We start from the raw sequence: 18,801 nt of genomic DNA, 5'->3' as shown, positions 1-18,801 counted from the left end.
TTGGACTTGAGCCTTAGTTTCCTTATCTGTGAAATGGGAATGATGTGCCTGTTTTAGAGTTTCTTATCTGTCAGGATCATGTCTTGTCCTTGAATCCACAGTTGCCTGTAATATTGTGGATGTTTTGTAACTATTTGAATGAATTCATGATCCCAACAAGATAAAGGATATGAAAGCACTTTAATTTATGGGCTTACATTATAATCATAAACCATTGATTGGAGATAAGTTATTTGAATATTCTAGAAAGGGAATTCATATCCCCCAAAGATAAGGAGACCTTTTATTTTGACAGATTTTGGCTGCAGCTGTTTTCTAATGGCTTGTACTTTTCACCTCTTTCCTTTATTGCCAGTGGAAGTTGTGAAAGAAATTAAGGTTGAACAATGCATTTGGGAGAATATTTTCAAGGGAACAATAATAGGCTTACTCCTTTTTTTTTTTTTTTTTTTTTAATATGGTGATTGAGATGCTAGCTCTTTCCAAGTTGTCAGAATTTTTTTTCCCTTCTTTTACCAGCATCTACTGAGATGGGATTCATTCTGTTCAAGTGTCATGTTGGGTTTACTGAACATGATGATGGACTTGATATGCCCTTTGGGCATTTATGGCTTCATGTCAGAAATCCAGGCACAGACTACTTCCGAACAACTCCCTTCCACGTAGACTGACAAGCAGAGCATACTTGTTTCTGTTCATTTCGGAGCATATGCTAAAGCAGAATTAGATGCGTTTCGACTACTTGTAGATGAGACCATCTTTCTTTCTTTTTTTTTTAATTGAAAAGATAGCACAGATCATTAATAATAAATGGAGAAATATCAGTATGCTATAGAAGACCTGACAGACTCATAGTTCTTTTATTTTTTAAGCTTATTTATTCATTTTGAAAGAGAGAGAAAGAGCACACGTGCGTGTGCGGGTGAGAGCAGGAGAGGAGCAGAGAGAGGGAGAATCCCCAGCAGGCTCCATGCTCATCGAGGAGCCCAGACACGGGGCTCATGACCCGTGAGATCCCATGACCGTGAGATCATGACCTGAGCCAAAATCAAGAGTCGGCTGCTTAACCCACTGAGCTACTACCCAGGTGCCCCACAGATTCATATTTGATTGCAGTTCTTTCTTTATCAGCTTTGTGACCTTGGCCAATATACTTCTACAGTATCTTCTCATGTGAACCTATGTCACAGGGTTGATCTAAGGAGGAAAGGAACAAGTGAATATACTGTATATAGTGAGGTCTCCAGCACAGGGTGAGGGGACCTCAAGTGTGTTATTTGGTGCCCTCTACTATATCACTTAATCCAGCTGTTGGTGGCTTATGTGGTTAGCAGTGAAACACCTCCCAAGAATGTAGACTGGCTTCTGAGAATGAAACCTAGTGATGGATTCCCCCACACAGAGGATGGGATTAGCCATGGATAGAAATATACCAGGCAATTGGCTATAAATCTGTGACCAGAGAGATGAGAGCACTCAAGACTTTGACAAGATAATTTGGGTGTGATTCCAGGGAAAAAGGATTGGAATGAAATTATAACTCAGGAGACTGAAATCTAATTGACTATCATTCTATGTAGGGGGAGATTATATGAGCAGGTGGGGGTTGTCAGCCTGGAACATAGTAAAAGAAAGTCCGAGAATCTGAAGATAGCAGTGTTTGTCTTACCTTATTTAGGGCAGAAATGAATCTGATGCCAGGAACTGGAGAGAGATGGATTCTTTTATGAGGAAGTGATAAGTCCATTAAACTTTTGTGGACTGTAAACCTATCTTAAAACATTTATCTCCTTTTTGTTCTGATTCTGTGTTGAAGCAGTTTCTAATCACTTATCTGTTTTTTTAGGTATTTGATACTGGAGCAGTGGTGGGTAGTTTATGAGATGAGAACTAGGAATAAACAAAGTATGTCCTCTGTTGTAAATTGATAAACTGGTGAATTGTGTCTATCCCTGTACCAATCACTAAGTTGACAATCTGGTTAATATATTTTAGTACATAAACATTTGTATGCTGAAGACTCCTGCACATATTTGTATCTTCAGTTCATACACATCCTCTGAACTTTGATAGACTTACATATCCAACTGCCCACCTGACATCTGCATTCAAGACCGACGGCTAGACCATTTCCCTTGTTTAATTCACCCCATAAGCATTAATGTCTCAACTATAAAAATCCTGCACCTTAGTATAGCTTTTTATATTCCTCTTTAGTCTGAGTCTATATGAGACATAGTTTTATTTTGGTCATAGTACACATATCATTTTTCATTTTGCTTTTAAGATATTTATGATTAAAAATATTGCACGCTGGGGTGCCTGGTTAGCTCAGTCGGTTCAGCGTCGGACTTGGGCTCAGGTCGTGATCCCATGGTTCGTGAGTTGAAGCCTCACATGAGGCTCCACGCTGACGGTGCAGAGCCTGCTTGAGATTCTTTCTCTCTCTCTCTCTCTCTCTCTCTCTCTCTCTCTCTCTCTCTCTCTGTCTCTCTCAAAATAAACTTAAAAAAATAAAAATACTGCATGCTTACTATAGAAAATTAAGGGGGATTTTTTTTAAGTTTATTTATTTTTATTTTTTAATGTTTATTTGTTTTTGAGAGAGAGAGTGCAAGTGGAGGAGGGCCAGAGAGAGGGGGACAGAGGATCTGAAGCAGGTTCTGTGCTGACAGCAGAGAGCCTGATGTGGGGCTCGAGCTCACAAACGGTGAGATCATGACCTGAGCCAAAGTCATATGCTTAACTGACTGAGCCACCCAGGGGCCTTAAGTTTATTTAGTTAGTTTATTTTATTTATTTATTTTGAGAGAGAGAGAGAGAGCACGTGCATGTGGGTGAGGAGGGGCAGAGAAAGAGAGAGAATCACAAGCAGGCCCTGCACCATCACTGTCAGCTATCAGCACAGAGCCCGATGCAGGGCTCAGACTCATGGACCGTGAGATCAGGAGCTGAGCTGAAATCAAGAATTGGGTGCTCAACCAGCTGAGCCACCTAGGCGACCCAAGGGGGAAAACTTTAAAGGAATTATATGATACCATTACCACACAGAGACAGGTGCTATTAACATTTTGGTATATTTCTTTATTAGTCACACGTACATAAAATTTGACATACTGAGATTAAGATTATAGTGTCTATGTATACATTGTAGCTTTTTACACTTAGTGAACCTTAAACATTTCTCCATTGTTTAACATACTTTTGTAAACATTTAAATGACATTAATTTCTGTCATTCAGATGTACCACATAATTGTTTTAAGTTGTTTTCAATTTTTCACTACTAATACTTTGAGAAATACCTTATTGAACCAGGAGAGATGCCTGGACCAAAAAATATCCTACTTTGGGATCAGAGTGGAGGACAAATGGTTAGTGCCATTATTTCCTTGTTTGTGGTACAGACCTCTGTTTTAGGAAAGGGGAAAAAAAAATCAAGTATTATTAGGTTCAACATTAATTTCCTTCATAACTTTCATTAACAGAGGAAAGAAGTAAATTTTAACATGAGAGGACAGTTGCAGTCAAAAAATGTCAAAGGGAAAGCTTTCCCTTTCCTTCAGATCATCTGGATTTCCCCTCTAGACTTCCCAGTTAGGCAGCTCTGCCCATTACACGATCATGGGGGAAAAAAACACAGCTTCACAAATTTTATCCGATTTGGAGGTTACGTGATGTGTCTAAAATTAAAAACATAAGAACATATAAGATGTATATAACACATTTTGGAGGCCCCAGAGTTCTTCATAGGCTATCAACCTCCAGAATGAGCCGACATAGGTAGGTGAGACCCAGTGACGGTGGTCAGAGCAAGCAGGGACTTCCAGTAGGAGCTCTAAGCAGAGGCCAGGTGCTTCTAATTACAGGCGTGTGCCTGCCGTGCCGATGACTTTGTGGGCACACACATGTGCAAGACAGCTTGAGAGAGAGAATACAGGCTAATAATTCCCCCAGGAAACTTAAGGAAGGGCAGTCATTTTAGACGTAACTCTTTGACTTACCGGTTTTTTCTCTAGGTTGCATTCCTGGTTTATGTTCATTCAAAATAATTGTATATTGTATCTATTTCCCCCAGAATAGAGACAATTTTCTTTATTGAAACACTTGAAAATAAAGAAAAAAATGAACATGTAATCTTGTACACTAGTATAATCGTTGTTACAGCATTTTGGATCATTCTGACTTTTAAAATCTTTTTGAAGCATTTGTAGTCATACTGTATACAATTTTGTGTTGTATTTTGTTATTTACATGGGAAAATGCTGGTTGTTTTCAGTGCTTGACACGGAGTCGGCAATCAGATGTTTGCTTACTAAAGAATGAATTATGGATATATTTTTACATCATCTTTTGAGCAACATTTTTAATGGACCTTTCAATGGCTGTACCACAGTTGACTTAACCATTGCTCTGTTGTTGAATATTAGGTTGTTTCTAATTTTTTTGTCTTACAAATACATGAGTATTTTTATGTATGTCACTTTTCCTGATGCGTATCACTTTTTCTGTGTATTTGATTACTTCCTTTGGACAGATTCCCAGAAGTGATTATAGGTCAAATTAATTTAGTCAGAACTCGTGGTTGCAAGGGACAGAAACAGTTGAGAAATGTTTTGACTCTTCCCATTGGGATGTGCAGGATAAATCTGGCTTCCCTAGGGCTCTATCAGGTGCTGAGATTACACCCTGAGGGCTTGGTCTCTTACCTTTGGTCACATCTTGCCACCTGGTGGTTAATATGGGCATTGGTAAATTTTTGTAGTTCGTAATCCCAACATCTTGAAAAGGATGAATTGATTTAGCTAATGTCTCATGTCTATCCCTGAGCCAATCAATTACTGTGGCTAGCTGGGTGAGGCATCTTGATTGACTAAGCTTGTGTCGTGTGTCCATAGTTGGGTGTTGTGTCAGCTTCAACCAAATCACATGAACTGACCAGATTTATTTTAGAAAGCAGGGAAGGTGATGTTGATTAATGCTTTAATAACTTTTTCCATAAAAATCTGAGGTTGATCTCAGAGGCATGAGTTCCAGCCCCACATTGGGTGTAGAGATTATAAATAAATAAAAACTTTTAAAAAATCTGAAATTGTCTAACAGAAAAAAAAAAAGAAAATAGGGAAGGTGGTTCTCCCAGGAAAGGAGTTTGGACAGACAGGAAAAGGATAACTATTACAAATATTTTATTAAATTATTTAATGACTATTATTTAACTTTTAATTTTTTTTTAATGTTTATTTTTGAGAGAGAGTACGTGCGCACTCGCGTATGAGTGGGAGAGGGGCAGAGAGAGAGGGAGACAGAGGATCTGAAGCAGGCTCTGCATTAACAGCAGAGAGCCCGATGTAGGGCTTGAACTCACAAACCGTGAGATCAGGACCTGAGCCAAAGTTGGACGCTTAACCACCTGAGCCATCCAGGTGCCTCTAACTTTTAACAAATTTTATTAAATATTTTTACCACTCTTGATAGTGATTGCTAAATGATTTCTAAAATTTTATACTAGCCCTAGCAGTATTTCTTACTTGACTGTGCTCTCACCAGTGGGTATTGTTATTTTCTAAATATTTTGCTAATTTAATAGGTTAAAAATAGCACCTTGTTTAGATTTTCTTTTTTCACTTATTTCTCATAATTATTTTCCATAATTGTAAATTAAATGGCTGCTTACTTTTCCATTTGGTTGATTTACCACGGTTTACCAAGCTAATCATTTAGGTTGCCTTATAGGTTTTTAAAAACTTTTCTAGATAATAATACTGCAGGTATTTTTCCATACCCATAGGTCTTTTGCCTTTATTGGGTTTTTTCTTTTGGAAAAATTCTAATGATGATATTCGTGCATCAAAGGTAAAAACATCTTGATGCCCTTGCTTTCAGAGACTTTCATTGACTTGTGTTTTTACTAGTGTAAGTGTGGTTATTGTATCACATGTTTGCTAACATTGAGCATTATTTTTTTAATTTACTTTTAAAAATGTATATTTTTGAGAGAGAAAGAGAGTGTGTGTGTGTGTGTGTGCGTGTGTGCATGCAAGTCGGGGAGTGTGTGTGTGTGTGTGTGTGCGCATGCAAGTCGGGGAGGGGCAGAGAGAGAGAGGACAGAAGATCCAAAGCGGGCTCTGTGCTGACAGCAGACAGCTCAATGTGGGACTCAAACTCCAAAACCTCGAGATCATGACCTGAGCTGAGGTTGGACGCTTAACCGACTGAGCCACTCAAGCGCCCCTGAGCATTATTTTTAAAGAATATTTGTTGATTAGCTACAAAACATGATCCCACATCGTCTTAATTTAAAGTTTTAAATTAACAGACATTTTGCAATGAATTCTCCACTCCCATTTTCTCCTTACCTTGTTATTTAGAGTATAAATACCAGATATACCCTGTGCTTTACTTCATTTCCTCTCGTGCCCAGGTTTGGTCCATCGAACTCACATGTCCTCCTGTCGCGTGGATAAGCCCTCTGAGATAGTAGATGTCGGGGACAAAGTGTGGGTGAAGCTTATTGGCCGAGAGGTAAGGTTCTGTGCAACTTTCATGTGGTGAGAAGGAATGAAGAAAAACTAGGGGCAAGATGGTGAATGTGTACATGTTATTAACTGTGGCTGATGATCTTATTTTTGAATCCTGCTGCTGAATTCTGTCCTGAATTGAAACCTTCTGGCCCTCTGTCCTGTAAACTCAGAAGGAACGTGGTATAACCTGTAATAAGAGTGGCGCAATAAGTACACGTTTATCAGACTTTCCTCCCTGAAGTTTATCCAAATGGCCGGTGGCAAGAAAAAAAAAAAAGCAGAAAAGAAAAGAACCAAAGAGAGAGAAGGCAGCTTAATTGCTGGGACGAGTCTTTATCAAACTTCAGAGAACAGCTGCCAGGTACACTTCAGTTTGGACCCGAACAAGGACAGACACAGAATTTACCATTATTGATCCTAATACCTGGCACCATGCAGTGTGAGGGAAGTGAGAAAAGTCTGAAGGACCCTGTTAACAGCAACTCCCTTGAGGGCATGTGGGCTGCGGGTGTGGGCAGCCTACAGGAGAAATGTGATCAGACGCTGAGACCCCCACCGGAGAACGGCGGGGCAGATAGGGCTGAAAGAGGCGCCATTCAATAATGTTTGAGTGCCTTCATGTACTAGTCTGAGGGATATAAGAGCGAAACAGACCTAGGTGACATCAGCTGTTATGGAGCTTATACAGAATGTAACCGGAAGACACAAACATTAAAATGAGCAAGCATATGTATAAAATAATTGTAAGTTAGGGGTGCCCGGGTGGCTTAGGATCTGAGCCCTCTTCAGATCCTCTGTTCCACTGCCGCCCCTCCCCTGCTTGCATGTGTGTGCTCTCTCTCTCTGTCTCTCAAATAAATATAAACATTTGTTTTAAAATTGGAAGTTCTAATAAGTGCTGTAATGGGCTCAGGCAGCGTCAGAGGTAGATTTAGTGGTCAGGCACAGGCTCTCTGAGGAAATGACACATGAGCTGAGACCTAAAGAAAAAGGCAGTGGCCACATGAGAAGCTGGGATAAGCATGTTCTAGGCCAGGAGAGCAGCTGATGCAAAGACCCTGAAATGGAGAAGGGCTGCAAGGGTTGGAGGGAGCAAAAGAAGACCAATGTGGCTAACAGTCACCTTCCTGTTTAAAAATGCTCTAAAAATCAATAAATAAAAATTTTTAAACAAGAAAGAAAGAGAGAGAGAGAAAGAGAGAGAGAGAAAGAGAAAGAAAAGAAAGAAAAAAGAAAAGAAAGAAAAAGAAAGAAAGAAAGAAAGAAAGAAAGAAAGAAAGAAAAAGAAAGAAAGAAAGAAAGAAAGAAAGAAAGAAAGAAAGAAAGAAAGAAAGAAAGAAAGAGAAAGAAAGAAAGATGCTCTAGACCAAGTCCAAAGGAGGATCTAGTCTAGTCTGGAATGTTTCAGAAACCCATTCTGCGCTCATGGATCTCTGAACTAATCATTATGCTGAACCTGAAAAATGGCTTTTATTTTTCTGCCTGGCTACCTCCACAGGCCTTGAATTTCTGAGCAGCCATTTCTGTCTTTCCTCCCCAGAGGAACAAAAATAAGGTAAAAACTATTTCCTACAGTTATTCTGCCACAAGATCTATTTATTCTCATTAGTACTCCCAGTGTTCCTAGTACAGGACCTCAACCATTAGAGGAGCTCAGTGTTTGTTATGATGATCAAAGCTTTGATTCTTAGTTAGGTAATTGTCGATCAGCAGTCTAAATGATGTACTCTTAACTTTTGGTGACTTTGCCTTTTGTCTTTTACAGATGAAAAATGATAGGATAAAAGTATCCCTCTCCATGAAAGTCGTCAACCAAGGGACTGGGAAAGACCTTGACCCCAACAACGTTATCATTGAGTAGGTAAAAGGTTTGGAAAGGCTAAAATCCTTCTACTTCTCAAACTAAAGAATGCTGTAGTGAATTAGACTGACCTGGGAACTCTACCATACATAGTCTCTGATATTGAGGAGTTAAGTAGCCTTGGTGATATTTGGATTTAGAGGTCTAAAGTGTAGGTCACACTGTGCTGTGTAGAGTTCTAGGATGGAATGCTAACATGCCAAGCTCCTAGCACAGAAGTGCTCCATCAGTGGTTTTGTTTCCTTCCCCTTATTCTTTCTGCATTAGCCCTTTGACCAGTCAGCCAACAGGCATTCATGAAGCACCTGTTCCTTGTCTCCTAGCACTGGGGCTCAAAGAAGACAGAGACCACGTGGGAGGGCAGGGCAATCTAGAAGCAACACATCTTGGGATAACTGTGTTCTGAACACCACATCTTAGTTTTTTTGGCTCTTCGGACCTTTCATTTAGGAATGGAAGATTTGCTATCCATGTAGGCTAATGTCTGGTGATACAAGGGAATTTGCTATCTGTCTCAAAGTCTTTTCTGAATATATGCCAGTGGGATTTCTGATTAAGGTTCCTAGTTCCCTAAGGTTCCCTGAAGGGTTTATGAACTGTTTCCAGCATTTCAGAAAGCCAGCCAAATCATGCATTTACCTTCAGGTTAACCATACGTTAGAGCACCTGGGTGGTTCAGTTGGTTGAATGTCTGACTCTTGATTTTGGCTCAGGTCCTGATCCTAGGGTTGTGGGATTGAGCCCTGCATCAGGCTCTGTGCTGATCTTGGCGCCTACTTGGGATTCTCTCTCTCTCTCCCTCTGCCCCTCTACCCCACTCGCAAACACGCTCTCTCTAAAGAAAAAAAATAACATTATTTTATTGCTTTTGATATTGTTAAAATAGCAAATTGTTTATCTCAGGCTAATCGGGTGCTCTCAGTGGAGTTATGTTATTGATTAATTTAAAAAATAAAAAAATAAATGTGTGGGATCTTGGTGGGGAAAAGTTTGGAAACCTGTGTTTATAGTTCTAAGCAAAATCACTTTGATGTTTATTTTGGAGGGAGAGACACACACAGAGCACAAGTGGGGGAGGGGCAGAAAGAGAGGGAGACACAGAATCTGAAGCAGGCTCCATGCTCCAAGCTGTCCGCACAGAGCCCCATGTGGGGCTTGAACTCACGAACTATGAGATTATGACCTGAGCTGAAGTCAGATGCTTAACCAACTGAGCCACCCACCCACACATCCCATAAGCAAAATCAGTTTGGATACATAAGAATTTTACCTAAAAGGGAAGGAATTGATTTCTATTGGATACATACTATGTGCCGGGCATTATGCAAGGCAGTTTACATGCATTTGTGTATCTGATTCTCATAATAACCTCCAAATGGGCATTATCTTCATTTTACTTTTTATTCCTAGTTGTGGGGGGCGGGGTGTTTTTTTTTAAGATTTTATTTTTAAGCAATCTCCACACCTATTGTGGGGCTTGAACTTACAACCCTGAGATCAAGAGTCACATGCTCCATTGACTGAGCCAGCCTGGTGCCCCTGGATTCCTAACTTTGAACTTAATGCTTGGTGATAAATAATTTGCCTGTGGTTAGTAGCAAATTATAGTGGGTCAAGGACCTGAATCTAGGTTTCCTTGACATTAAGGCTAATGCCTGTTTTTGACACATGATGCTTCTAGCTGTTGCATGTGACTTAAGAGTTTTTCCATATTTCTATAGTTTTGTCTCCAAATATTGACATTTGTAAGTCTGATTATTGACAGAATACTTTTCGGTTACAGTAGGAATGTTTTATAACTCAGAGCTCAGTAAGGTTATTTTCAGTTTGGCATTTACTTGGTTTTGGGGGTGTCCATGTTTCTGTGTGTAGGCTATTTCTAGTAATAACCAAGTGGCTGAACAGTAACTTGTAAACTATTTCTAGAGTTGCATCCAGGAAAGAAGCATGGTATAGTGGAATGATGAGAGGTTTTAGAGTTCTACGTAAAGCAGAAAGAGTCCTAGTTCTGCTACAAGCTGATGTATGGCCTTGAACAGACCACCTTGAGTCTCTGAACCTCAGCTTCTTCACTGTCAGTTGGAGAGAATGATATCTACATCTCAGAAATGATGTAATGATCTCGATACAGTCTTGTTTGTAAAGAGCCAGATTAGCATCTAGCTTACAGTAGAAACTTAACAGATGGTGGCTACTTATAGTTATTGGGGTTTTTAAAAATTTTTTTTTAATGTTTATTTATTTTTGAGAAAGAGAGAGATAGAGTGTGAGCAGAGTAAGGGCAGAGAGAGAGGGAGACAGAATCCGAAGCAGGCTCCAGGCTCTGCACTGTCAGCACAGAACCTGATGTGGGGCTCGAACTCATGAAAGAGATCATGACCTGAGCCAAAGTCAGATGCTCAACGGACTGAGCCACCCAGGAACCCCTCTTTAATCTTGTTTAATCTTTATTTTTGAGACAGAGACAGAGTGAGAGCAGGGAAAGGACAGAGAGAGAGGGAGACACAGAATCATCTAAAGTAGGCTCCAGGCTCTGAGCTGACAGCACAGAGCCCAATGCAGGGCTCGAACTCACAAGCCGTGAGATCATGACCTGAGCTGACGTCCGCCACTCAAGTGCCTGAGCCACCCAGGCACCCCATTGTAGTTATTGTTTTCAAAGATCTCATTTTTCTCTGTGGTTAGCACACCTTTTCTTTTGAAAGAATATGTAAGACCCAGGAGAACAGGGGTTGCACCTCTTTCTTATCTCCCATCGTGCCTGATGCGTATCGCTCATTTAGCTGGGGCTTTTTTTTACTCATTTATTCAACAATTATCTTAGAGGTTCATGTTCTACATTAGGTGCAGTGGCAATACCAAGGTTTCTGCCTAAGGGCCTTAGGGCCTAGTGTAATGATATCATTATGCAAATAACTTTAATAGAAGGCAAGTAGGATAAATGCCAAAAGAATGGATTAAAGGAAGAATTCTAGGAATTAGCTTAAAGAGGATAAGTTAGTTTCAGTCCCTGATGGTTAGAAGAGAGGTTGCATTTGAGCTAGGTCTAGAAGAATGGATACAATTTTGTCAGGCAGCAGGGAAGGGAGTGCTATTCCATATAGAAGAAAGGGGTTAAGGAAAGACATGAGACAGGAAAACACAGGGCACATTTAGGAGTCTTGTTTAAGAAAAGAGGGGGGTCCAGCCACTCTGGAAGCAGTATGGAGGTTCCTCAAAAAATTAAAAATAGAACTACCCTACGACCCAGCAATTGCACTACTAGGCATTTATCCATGGGATACAGGTGTGCTGTTTCGAAGGGACACGTGCACCCCAATGTTTATAGCCAAAGTATGGAAAGAGTCCAAATGTGCATCGATGGATATATGTGGATATATATGGATATATGTGATACACACACACACACACACACACACACACACAATGGAGTATTACTCAGCAGTCAAAAAGAATGAAATCTTGCCATTTGCAACTACATGGATGGAACTAGAGGTTATTATGCTAAGCGAAATTAGTCAGAGAAAGACGAATATCATATGACTTTACTCATATGAAGACTTTAAGACACAGAACAGATGAACATAAGGGAAGGGAAGCAAAAATAATATAGAAGCAGAGGGGGACAAAGAGACTCTCAAATATGGAGAACAAACAGAGGGTTACTGGAGGGATTGTGGGAGGGGGGATGGGCTAAATGGGTGAGGGGCACTAAGGAATCTACTCCTGAAATCATTGTTGCACTATATGCTAACTAATTTGGATGTAAATTTAAAAAAAAGAGGGGGGTGTGGTCAAGGTCTAGAATGTAGGGCTTGAAAGGTATGTTGGGGTCAGATTGTAGAGAGCTTTGACTTGACTATCAGCCAAAGAGTAGTATTAATTTTCTTAAAGCCTTTGAGGAGGAGTAGAGGCACCTGATCAGATTAATCTCCCCTCATGTCCCATTCTCTGACCTTGCCTTCTTATGCTCAGTATCCTCATGCTGTCTGCAGCCACCCAGTCTGTCAGCTGCCTTTTGTTTTTCATCAATATATGTCTTACATTTCGTCCCTTCAGTCCCAGAGTGTTAAAGTGAATCTGTAAATGGAAAGGGTGAAAGACAGTTTCCAGGTAGGTTTAGCCAGTATAGCATAGTCTTTTAGAGGAGTATTTATGGGGCACAGCTGGGTGGGTCAGTCTGTTAAGCATCTGACTCTTGATTTTGGCTCAGGTCGTGATCACACGGTTTGTGAGTTTGAGCTCCGCGTGGGGCTCTGCGCTGACTGTGCAGAACCTACTTGAGATTCTCTCTCTCTCTCTCTCTCTCTCTCTCTCTCTCTCTCTCTCTCTCTCTCTCTCTCCCCCCCCCCCCCCCGCCCCTCCGCTCATGCTTTCTCTCTCTCTCAAAATAAATAAATAAACTTAAAAAAAAAAAAAAAAGAGTATTTATGGTTCACCACTGTAGTTACCCGTGTGTATGTCTCCCTCTGCTGCTAGTCTGTTAGCTCCTTGAGGAGAAGGACCATGTTCTGTCATTTTAACGTACTTACTCATATCCCTAGTACTCGCACCAATGCCTACCACTTAATAGTTGAACTGAAAAAAAGAAAGTTTAATTCAACTATGTGCACTGGATGGATTGGAGAAGGAAACTTGGAGGCAGGGAGACCCATGAGGGGATTATTGCTATTTAGATGTGATGTAGTTAGAAGCCTAAAGCAGCGCGATGACAGCACAGAAAGGGAGATGTGGTAAATGACATGTTTGTTGAATTGAGTATTAAGTGGGACTTACGTTTGGCTTGTAGTATGTTAGGACCCACAGAATGTTGGAATTGATTATAATGAGGATTTGTTTAAGCTGCAGCTCATAATCACTTGAAACTCAGCTCCGCAGATGAGGACATCTGAACGCCATGAAGTGTGTGACTTTCTCAAGTTATGTCCCCAAGATCCTGCCCTGGTTTTTAAGAAAAATGAGCTTTATTGTGGGAAGAATACTTACCATGAGATCTACCCTCTTAACAAAATCTTAAGTGTACTTATGGTATTGTTTACTAGGTACGGTGTTGTACAGCAGGGCTCTAGAACTTAGTTCATCTTGTTTAACTGAAACTTTATGCCTCTTGACAAGTAACTCCCATTTCTCTCTCTACTCACCTCACCTTTTTTTTTTTTTTTTTAAATAAGTGTTTATCCATTTTTGAGACAGAAAGTGTGAGTGGGGAAGGGCAGGGGAGGCAGAGCTTCCAAAGCGGGCTCTGTGCTGATATCTTGCATGGAGATCTGCGTAGAGATCTTGATGTGGGGCTCAAACTTACGAACCGTGAGATCATGACCGAAGTCATGACACTCAACCAACTGAGCCACCCAGGCACCCGTTTTTGTGTTTTTTTTTTAAAGATTTTATTTTTTTAAGTAATCCCCACACCCAGCATGGGGCTTGAACTCACAACCCCAAGCTCAAGAGTCACATGCTCCACCCACTAATCCAGCCAGGTGTCCCCTCACCTTGGTTTCTGTAACTCAAGCTTTACTCTTTGAAAGGACCCTCTCCCATGACCCATGCTAGACAGTGACCCCCTATTCTTTGAGTAAGATTATCCTAGGGCAAAAGCTGGGCAGACATTTTCAGAACTTATGACGCTTGTCTGCACTGTCCACTAGGTAGCCACTAAGTTACGTATGGTTATTTAAATGTAAATTAAAATTAAATAAAATTTAGTATCTAATTTGTCAGTTACACTAACCACATTTTAAGTGCTCAGTGGCCACAGATATAAATATTAGTCAGCAGTACAGACATAAACTTGGAGAACTTGTCCATCATTGCATTCTGTGGGACAGCGGTATGCTAGAGAACATGCTTGCTGTTCAGATATCGGGAAAAGTAAGACATGGACTTTATCTTTGAAGTCCTGCTCGGGGTAGGAGGGTGAGCCAAAATGTAAACAAATGTAACAAAATGATCAGAGAGTAAACCGGTGTGGGAGCACAGAAGAGTCATTAACTCTGCCTGTGGTAGCAGGGAACATGTTGGAGAAGATGTGTGGGAGCTGAACTGAAGAATGACCAGGACAGAATACGGAGTATCTCGGTCTTTTCTGTTTCCTCTCTTGAGCTTGTGTATCCCATGAAGCTGTGAACTAAAATATGTGAGGTGGGCAGTTTTGTTCTGCTTTGATATGGTCATCCTGCATTTCTCTGGGTGAGGGGGTGTTTTTGGCAAAATATTTCTGGTTTTGCTGGACTCTCTAGAGACCTGGAAAATAGTTGGAAAAGCTTAGGTGAAGTCAGTGTTCAAAGTTAAAGAGGTTTAGGTAAAGAAAAAACATTTGGGGTCAAGACCACAGAAATTTCAGCATTCACTCATTGATGTGGTCGCTTGCTAAGCCTTGGGCTAAGGTGCTGGGAGAACAAAGACAAGTAAGGTGTTGTAGAAAGGGCTCACAGTCCAGAGAAGAAACGTCAGGGGATCGGGCTATAAAGTGTGATGTGCGCTGGGAGTGAAGTGTGTTTGACTACAGTTTGAGTTTGAAAGAAAGAGTGATCGAGGGTAACACTCTGCGATCGAACATTCCTGAGTGCCCACTCTGTGCAGGTACTGTGTGCTACAGTAAAGGTCAAAGAAAGCCACGGCAGCTGGTAGGAGTGTAATTGGTAAGCGCCACGGAAAACCGGCCGGCAGCGTCCGCTACAGCTGATGCCCTACAGCCCAGTATACTGTTCCTCTGCTCCCTGGAAGTAGGCATTTCCCAACAGAAATGCGTATATATCTGTTCACTGAAAGACGTGCTAGAAAGTTCACAGAAGCACTGTTCCTGATAGAGACTACTCCGATACCTCTCGACAGCTAAATACTTTGCAGCAGCGAGAATTGGTGACGCATAAGTGCACACAGCAATACGGATGAATCTCCCAAACCAGTGAAAGAAGCCAAACAGAGAAGCGTCCGTACTCTAGGATTCCCTTCACATAATTTACAAAAATCCATGAAACTGTGCTGTTAGAAATGAGAGTAGCGGTTACCCTTGGGGGAGGCATGGTGACTAGCGGGGCTTTGGAGGTGCTGGCCACCTTCTGTTTCCTTGTCTGAATCGTGGTTTCCTAGGTGTGTTCAGATCGTGAAAGCCGGTCAAGCTGTATGCTTATGAACGCCTTTTTGCACATATACCTTAGTAGTACCTTTAGAACTTTTAAGAAGCGCTACAGGAGTGTGAACAAAGAGATGAATTCTGGCTGAGGGCTCGGGAGAAGACCTGATAGAAGGAGAGATGGTCATTGACTGAGCCTTGAGATGTTTGGGGGTGGTGAGGTGGGAGGAGAGAGGGGAGGCAGCATTCCAGGGGGAGGGAACTGCCCAGGTGAGGGCAGCGAACCATCTGGAGAAGGCAAACTAAACCTGTTTGGCTAGAGCATCTCGTACAAGTAAAGATGGGGCCAGAGAAGCAGGTTAGAGCCAGACTGGGAAAGGCCTCAAGCACCAAAGTAAGGGATTTGGACCTGATTTTTTAGGAAGCGTTTGGAGGTCTTTTAAACCCCAGGAGTGACCTTGTCAGGGTTATAGGGGGCTTAGTGAGGTGAGTAATTACAGCTTTATCCTCTGTGCTTCGGTGAGCTGAAGTTGTCTCATTCATAATTATTAATTCAGAGCCTGTCCTGAATGAAAAAAATCATCTGTTTCATGGCGCTGCTTTCACTGCTTGTCTCCTCATGCACGACGCTTTTCCTTCTTTTTTCCTTCTACCTGCCAAAAAACAAAACAAAAAACCAGTATACGGCATTACCTCCTAGTATCTCTGGCACATCTCTTAAGAGGGCCGTCAGTCAGTGTCCTTTTCGTTACAGGCAGGAAGAGAGGCGGAGGCGGTCCTTCCAGGATTACACTGGGCAGAAGATCACCCTCGAGGCTGTCCTGAACACCACCTGCAAGAAGTGTGGCTGTAAAGGTAAGGTGAAGCCTCTGCCGTGCCAGTCCTCCTCTCCTTGTGATGGCCCCTTGCTGGATGCGGGAGGCCGCCTGGTTTGCGTGTGGCTCACCCTGCTTTGAGTCTGGCGATGGCCTCACGTGCTCCTGCTCTTATTCCTACTAGACTCTCACCAGAGTTCGTGCTCTTCCTGTTTCCTTCTCGGAATGCTGGCCCCGCTGAATACTATACTGTCACCCCGCTCCCCCTCTTCACGGCTGATGCCCTGTCCAGGCAAGGTCCCCATGTACTACGCCAGGAGGGGGGAGAGTGTTGGATTATGGTGAGCACCGTAAAGTTTTACCTCCAAGGACCATTATTATTCTGCAGAAACGAAGTGACTTGGAAATATATTCCTCAAGGATCCAAGTCAAACCCTTTCTTGCTCCCCTCTTTATCTCTTTAACTTCAGAGTTCCAAATACAGTACCCTTTGAGTAATAAAGAACACAGGCTGGCCTCTTCCTTGAAGCTGCCTCCTCAGGTTTCTTCTAGTCTTACTCGGGTGTTAAAGAGCTCACTCAGCCTGACTTCCCTCTCCGGAGCTATCATGAGAGGGACTGCCAGCGTCTCATTTCAGAGTGACCTCAATTTGTCACCCCATCTCCCTTGCCTTCCTTTTACCCTTCTCTCTTGAATTTTCTATAGCAGATTTGTGCCCCGATTGTTGTGGTGGGGTTTAAGCCCCTACTTACCATTAATGTAGAGGGAGGAAGGGAAAAAAATAAAATTGAAAGAATACCTCCTCAGGGGAATTGTGGGAACAGTCCAGATATTTGGAAAACTTAATGCTGTATTCCCCTTGGAGGCACCATCCAGCTTCTGGATTCAGAGTTGCAAAGTAGTTGACACAGAGCTTTTTGATGATCTCATGGGATCATCTGTGCCCCCGAAACAGGGTCTGTAGCAAGCTTGGACAAAAACCAGCTCCGTGGCAGCTGTTAAAGGGCCCCCTGACAGCACATTAGGCTCCGGGGGAGTGGGGTTCTCTTACCTTCGGCTTGCATCCTCCAGGTGTTACGTGGGGAGAATATAACACGCAGAATTGGACCCAGTCAGCAGAGACCCAAGGTGGTCGGTCTTGGTGCAGCCAGAAGAGCACAGCGCAGGGAGGCAGGAACCTGGGGTAACTTTTAGCTCCACTGCTCTCTTTGTGACGTTGAGCTACTTCTCTACTCTGGGCCTCTATATCCTCTGCACATGCGGTGTTGGACTTGATGATCTCTAAGGCCCTTGCCAGACCTGACCGTCTGGATGTTGAGTGCCCCCAGGTGACTGCCTGTCTCAGTGTGTTAGCTCAGAGGCAAATGCCACCTTCCTGCCGGCTGCCTAAGAGCTGTCTTCCTGTAGGGCTTGGCCTGCCACTCAGCTCCCTCTGCTAAGCATTCTCTCTGGAGCAGCCTTTGGATGTCAGGAGTAAGTTCCAAATAGATCTTCAAAAATAATTAAGCCCCATTGCTAGTGGAAGGAAGCACAGACCTGCTTCCTCATCTCCTTTGCCACGTCCACAGGAGTGCCAGTGGTTCCCCCGGCTCTAGGACCAGATGCTGGCCTGACTCTGGCTGCGTGAGCAATGCCATCTTGAGGTGCCAGAAAAATCTGCTCTGAACCCAGAAGCCGCTCTGAGTGAATTCAGTCATACCTCCTGGACCAGCTAGCCCCTTTCAGGAGCCTCTGGGGAAGGTCCACATGCTGAGCGGAGAGGCTCCTTCTCCCCTCCTTACCTCTTCTGCCTCTCCTCTGCAGGCCACTTTGCAAAGGATTGTTTTATGCAACCAGGAGGGACCAAATATTCTCTGATACCAGATGAAGAAGAGGAGAAGGAAGAGGCAAAGTCAGCAGAGTTTGAGAAGCCTGACCCCACAAGGAATTCTTCTAGAAAAAGAAAGAAGGTGAGTGCTGTCTTTAATTTTATTTACCATACGTTTTTGAGTTGTAAAATGAAAATGTACCTTCTGCAGAAATTTTCAGAAATCCCGAAAAACAAAGAATATTATGATCTCCTGTAATCTTTTTGCTGGGTAATGATAAATAGATAGCTACATCTACATTTAAATGCAGAATGATGGTCGTACTCAGTCTAGTTTATATTGCTTTTTTCATTATACTTATCAAAATCATTTTCTCGTATTTTTAAGTGTTCTTCAAAAACTTGATTTGAGAGCCACATATGATGCTCTACCCTATGTCTGTATGATGGCTTATTTAATAATTTTTCTGTGGTTGGATATTTTATTATTACTTCTAACCTAAACCTTTGGCCACATCTCTTAATGTTTTCTTTGGATGAATTCCTAAATAAGATTACTGAGTTAAGGCCTTGAGGCTCTTGATACATTGTATCACGTTGTCTTTCCAGATCTACTTAACCTTTCAGTGGTAGGTAAGAGGTCCTGTCTCACTGAGTTCTGTCTCCCATGTACTACTTGTCACAGAACAATTCATAAAACAGACACTATTGTGGTGCAGGAAG

General features: G+C 42.1%; 1 protein-coding gene across 5 annotated transcripts in view; it reads left to right on the top strand.

Annotated features, from left to right (window-relative positions):
- The window catches only part of ZCCHC17 (zinc finger CCHC-type containing 17), a 63,018-nt gene that overhangs the window by 25,392 nt on the left and 18,825 nt on the right, over positions 1–18,801 (top strand). For all 5 annotated transcript variants that reach the window (XR_009258280.1, XM_058718284.1, XM_058718286.1 and 2 more), the window contains 4 exons: positions 6,421–6,521; positions 8,286–8,377; positions 16,211–16,311; positions 18,075–18,220. Coding sequence is in view for 4 of the 5 variants with exons in the window: in XM_058718284.1 (XP_058574267.1) it covers positions 6,421–6,521; positions 8,286–8,377; positions 16,211–16,311; positions 18,075–18,220 (440 nt within the window). In the remaining variant the exon portion in view is untranslated. The remainder of the gene's footprint in view (positions 1–6,420; positions 6,522–8,285; positions 8,378–16,210; positions 16,312–18,074; positions 18,221–18,801) is intronic.

The sequence above is a fragment of the Neofelis nebulosa genome, chromosome 2 (assembly GCF_028018385.1).
Source record: "Neofelis nebulosa isolate mNeoNeb1 chromosome 2, mNeoNeb1.pri, whole genome shotgun sequence".
Classification (NCBI taxonomy): Eukaryota; Metazoa; Chordata; class Mammalia; order Carnivora; family Felidae; genus Neofelis; species Neofelis nebulosa.
The sequence above is the reverse complement of the archived record's forward strand: the minus strand, read 5'-3'. Positions and strand labels throughout refer to the sequence as shown.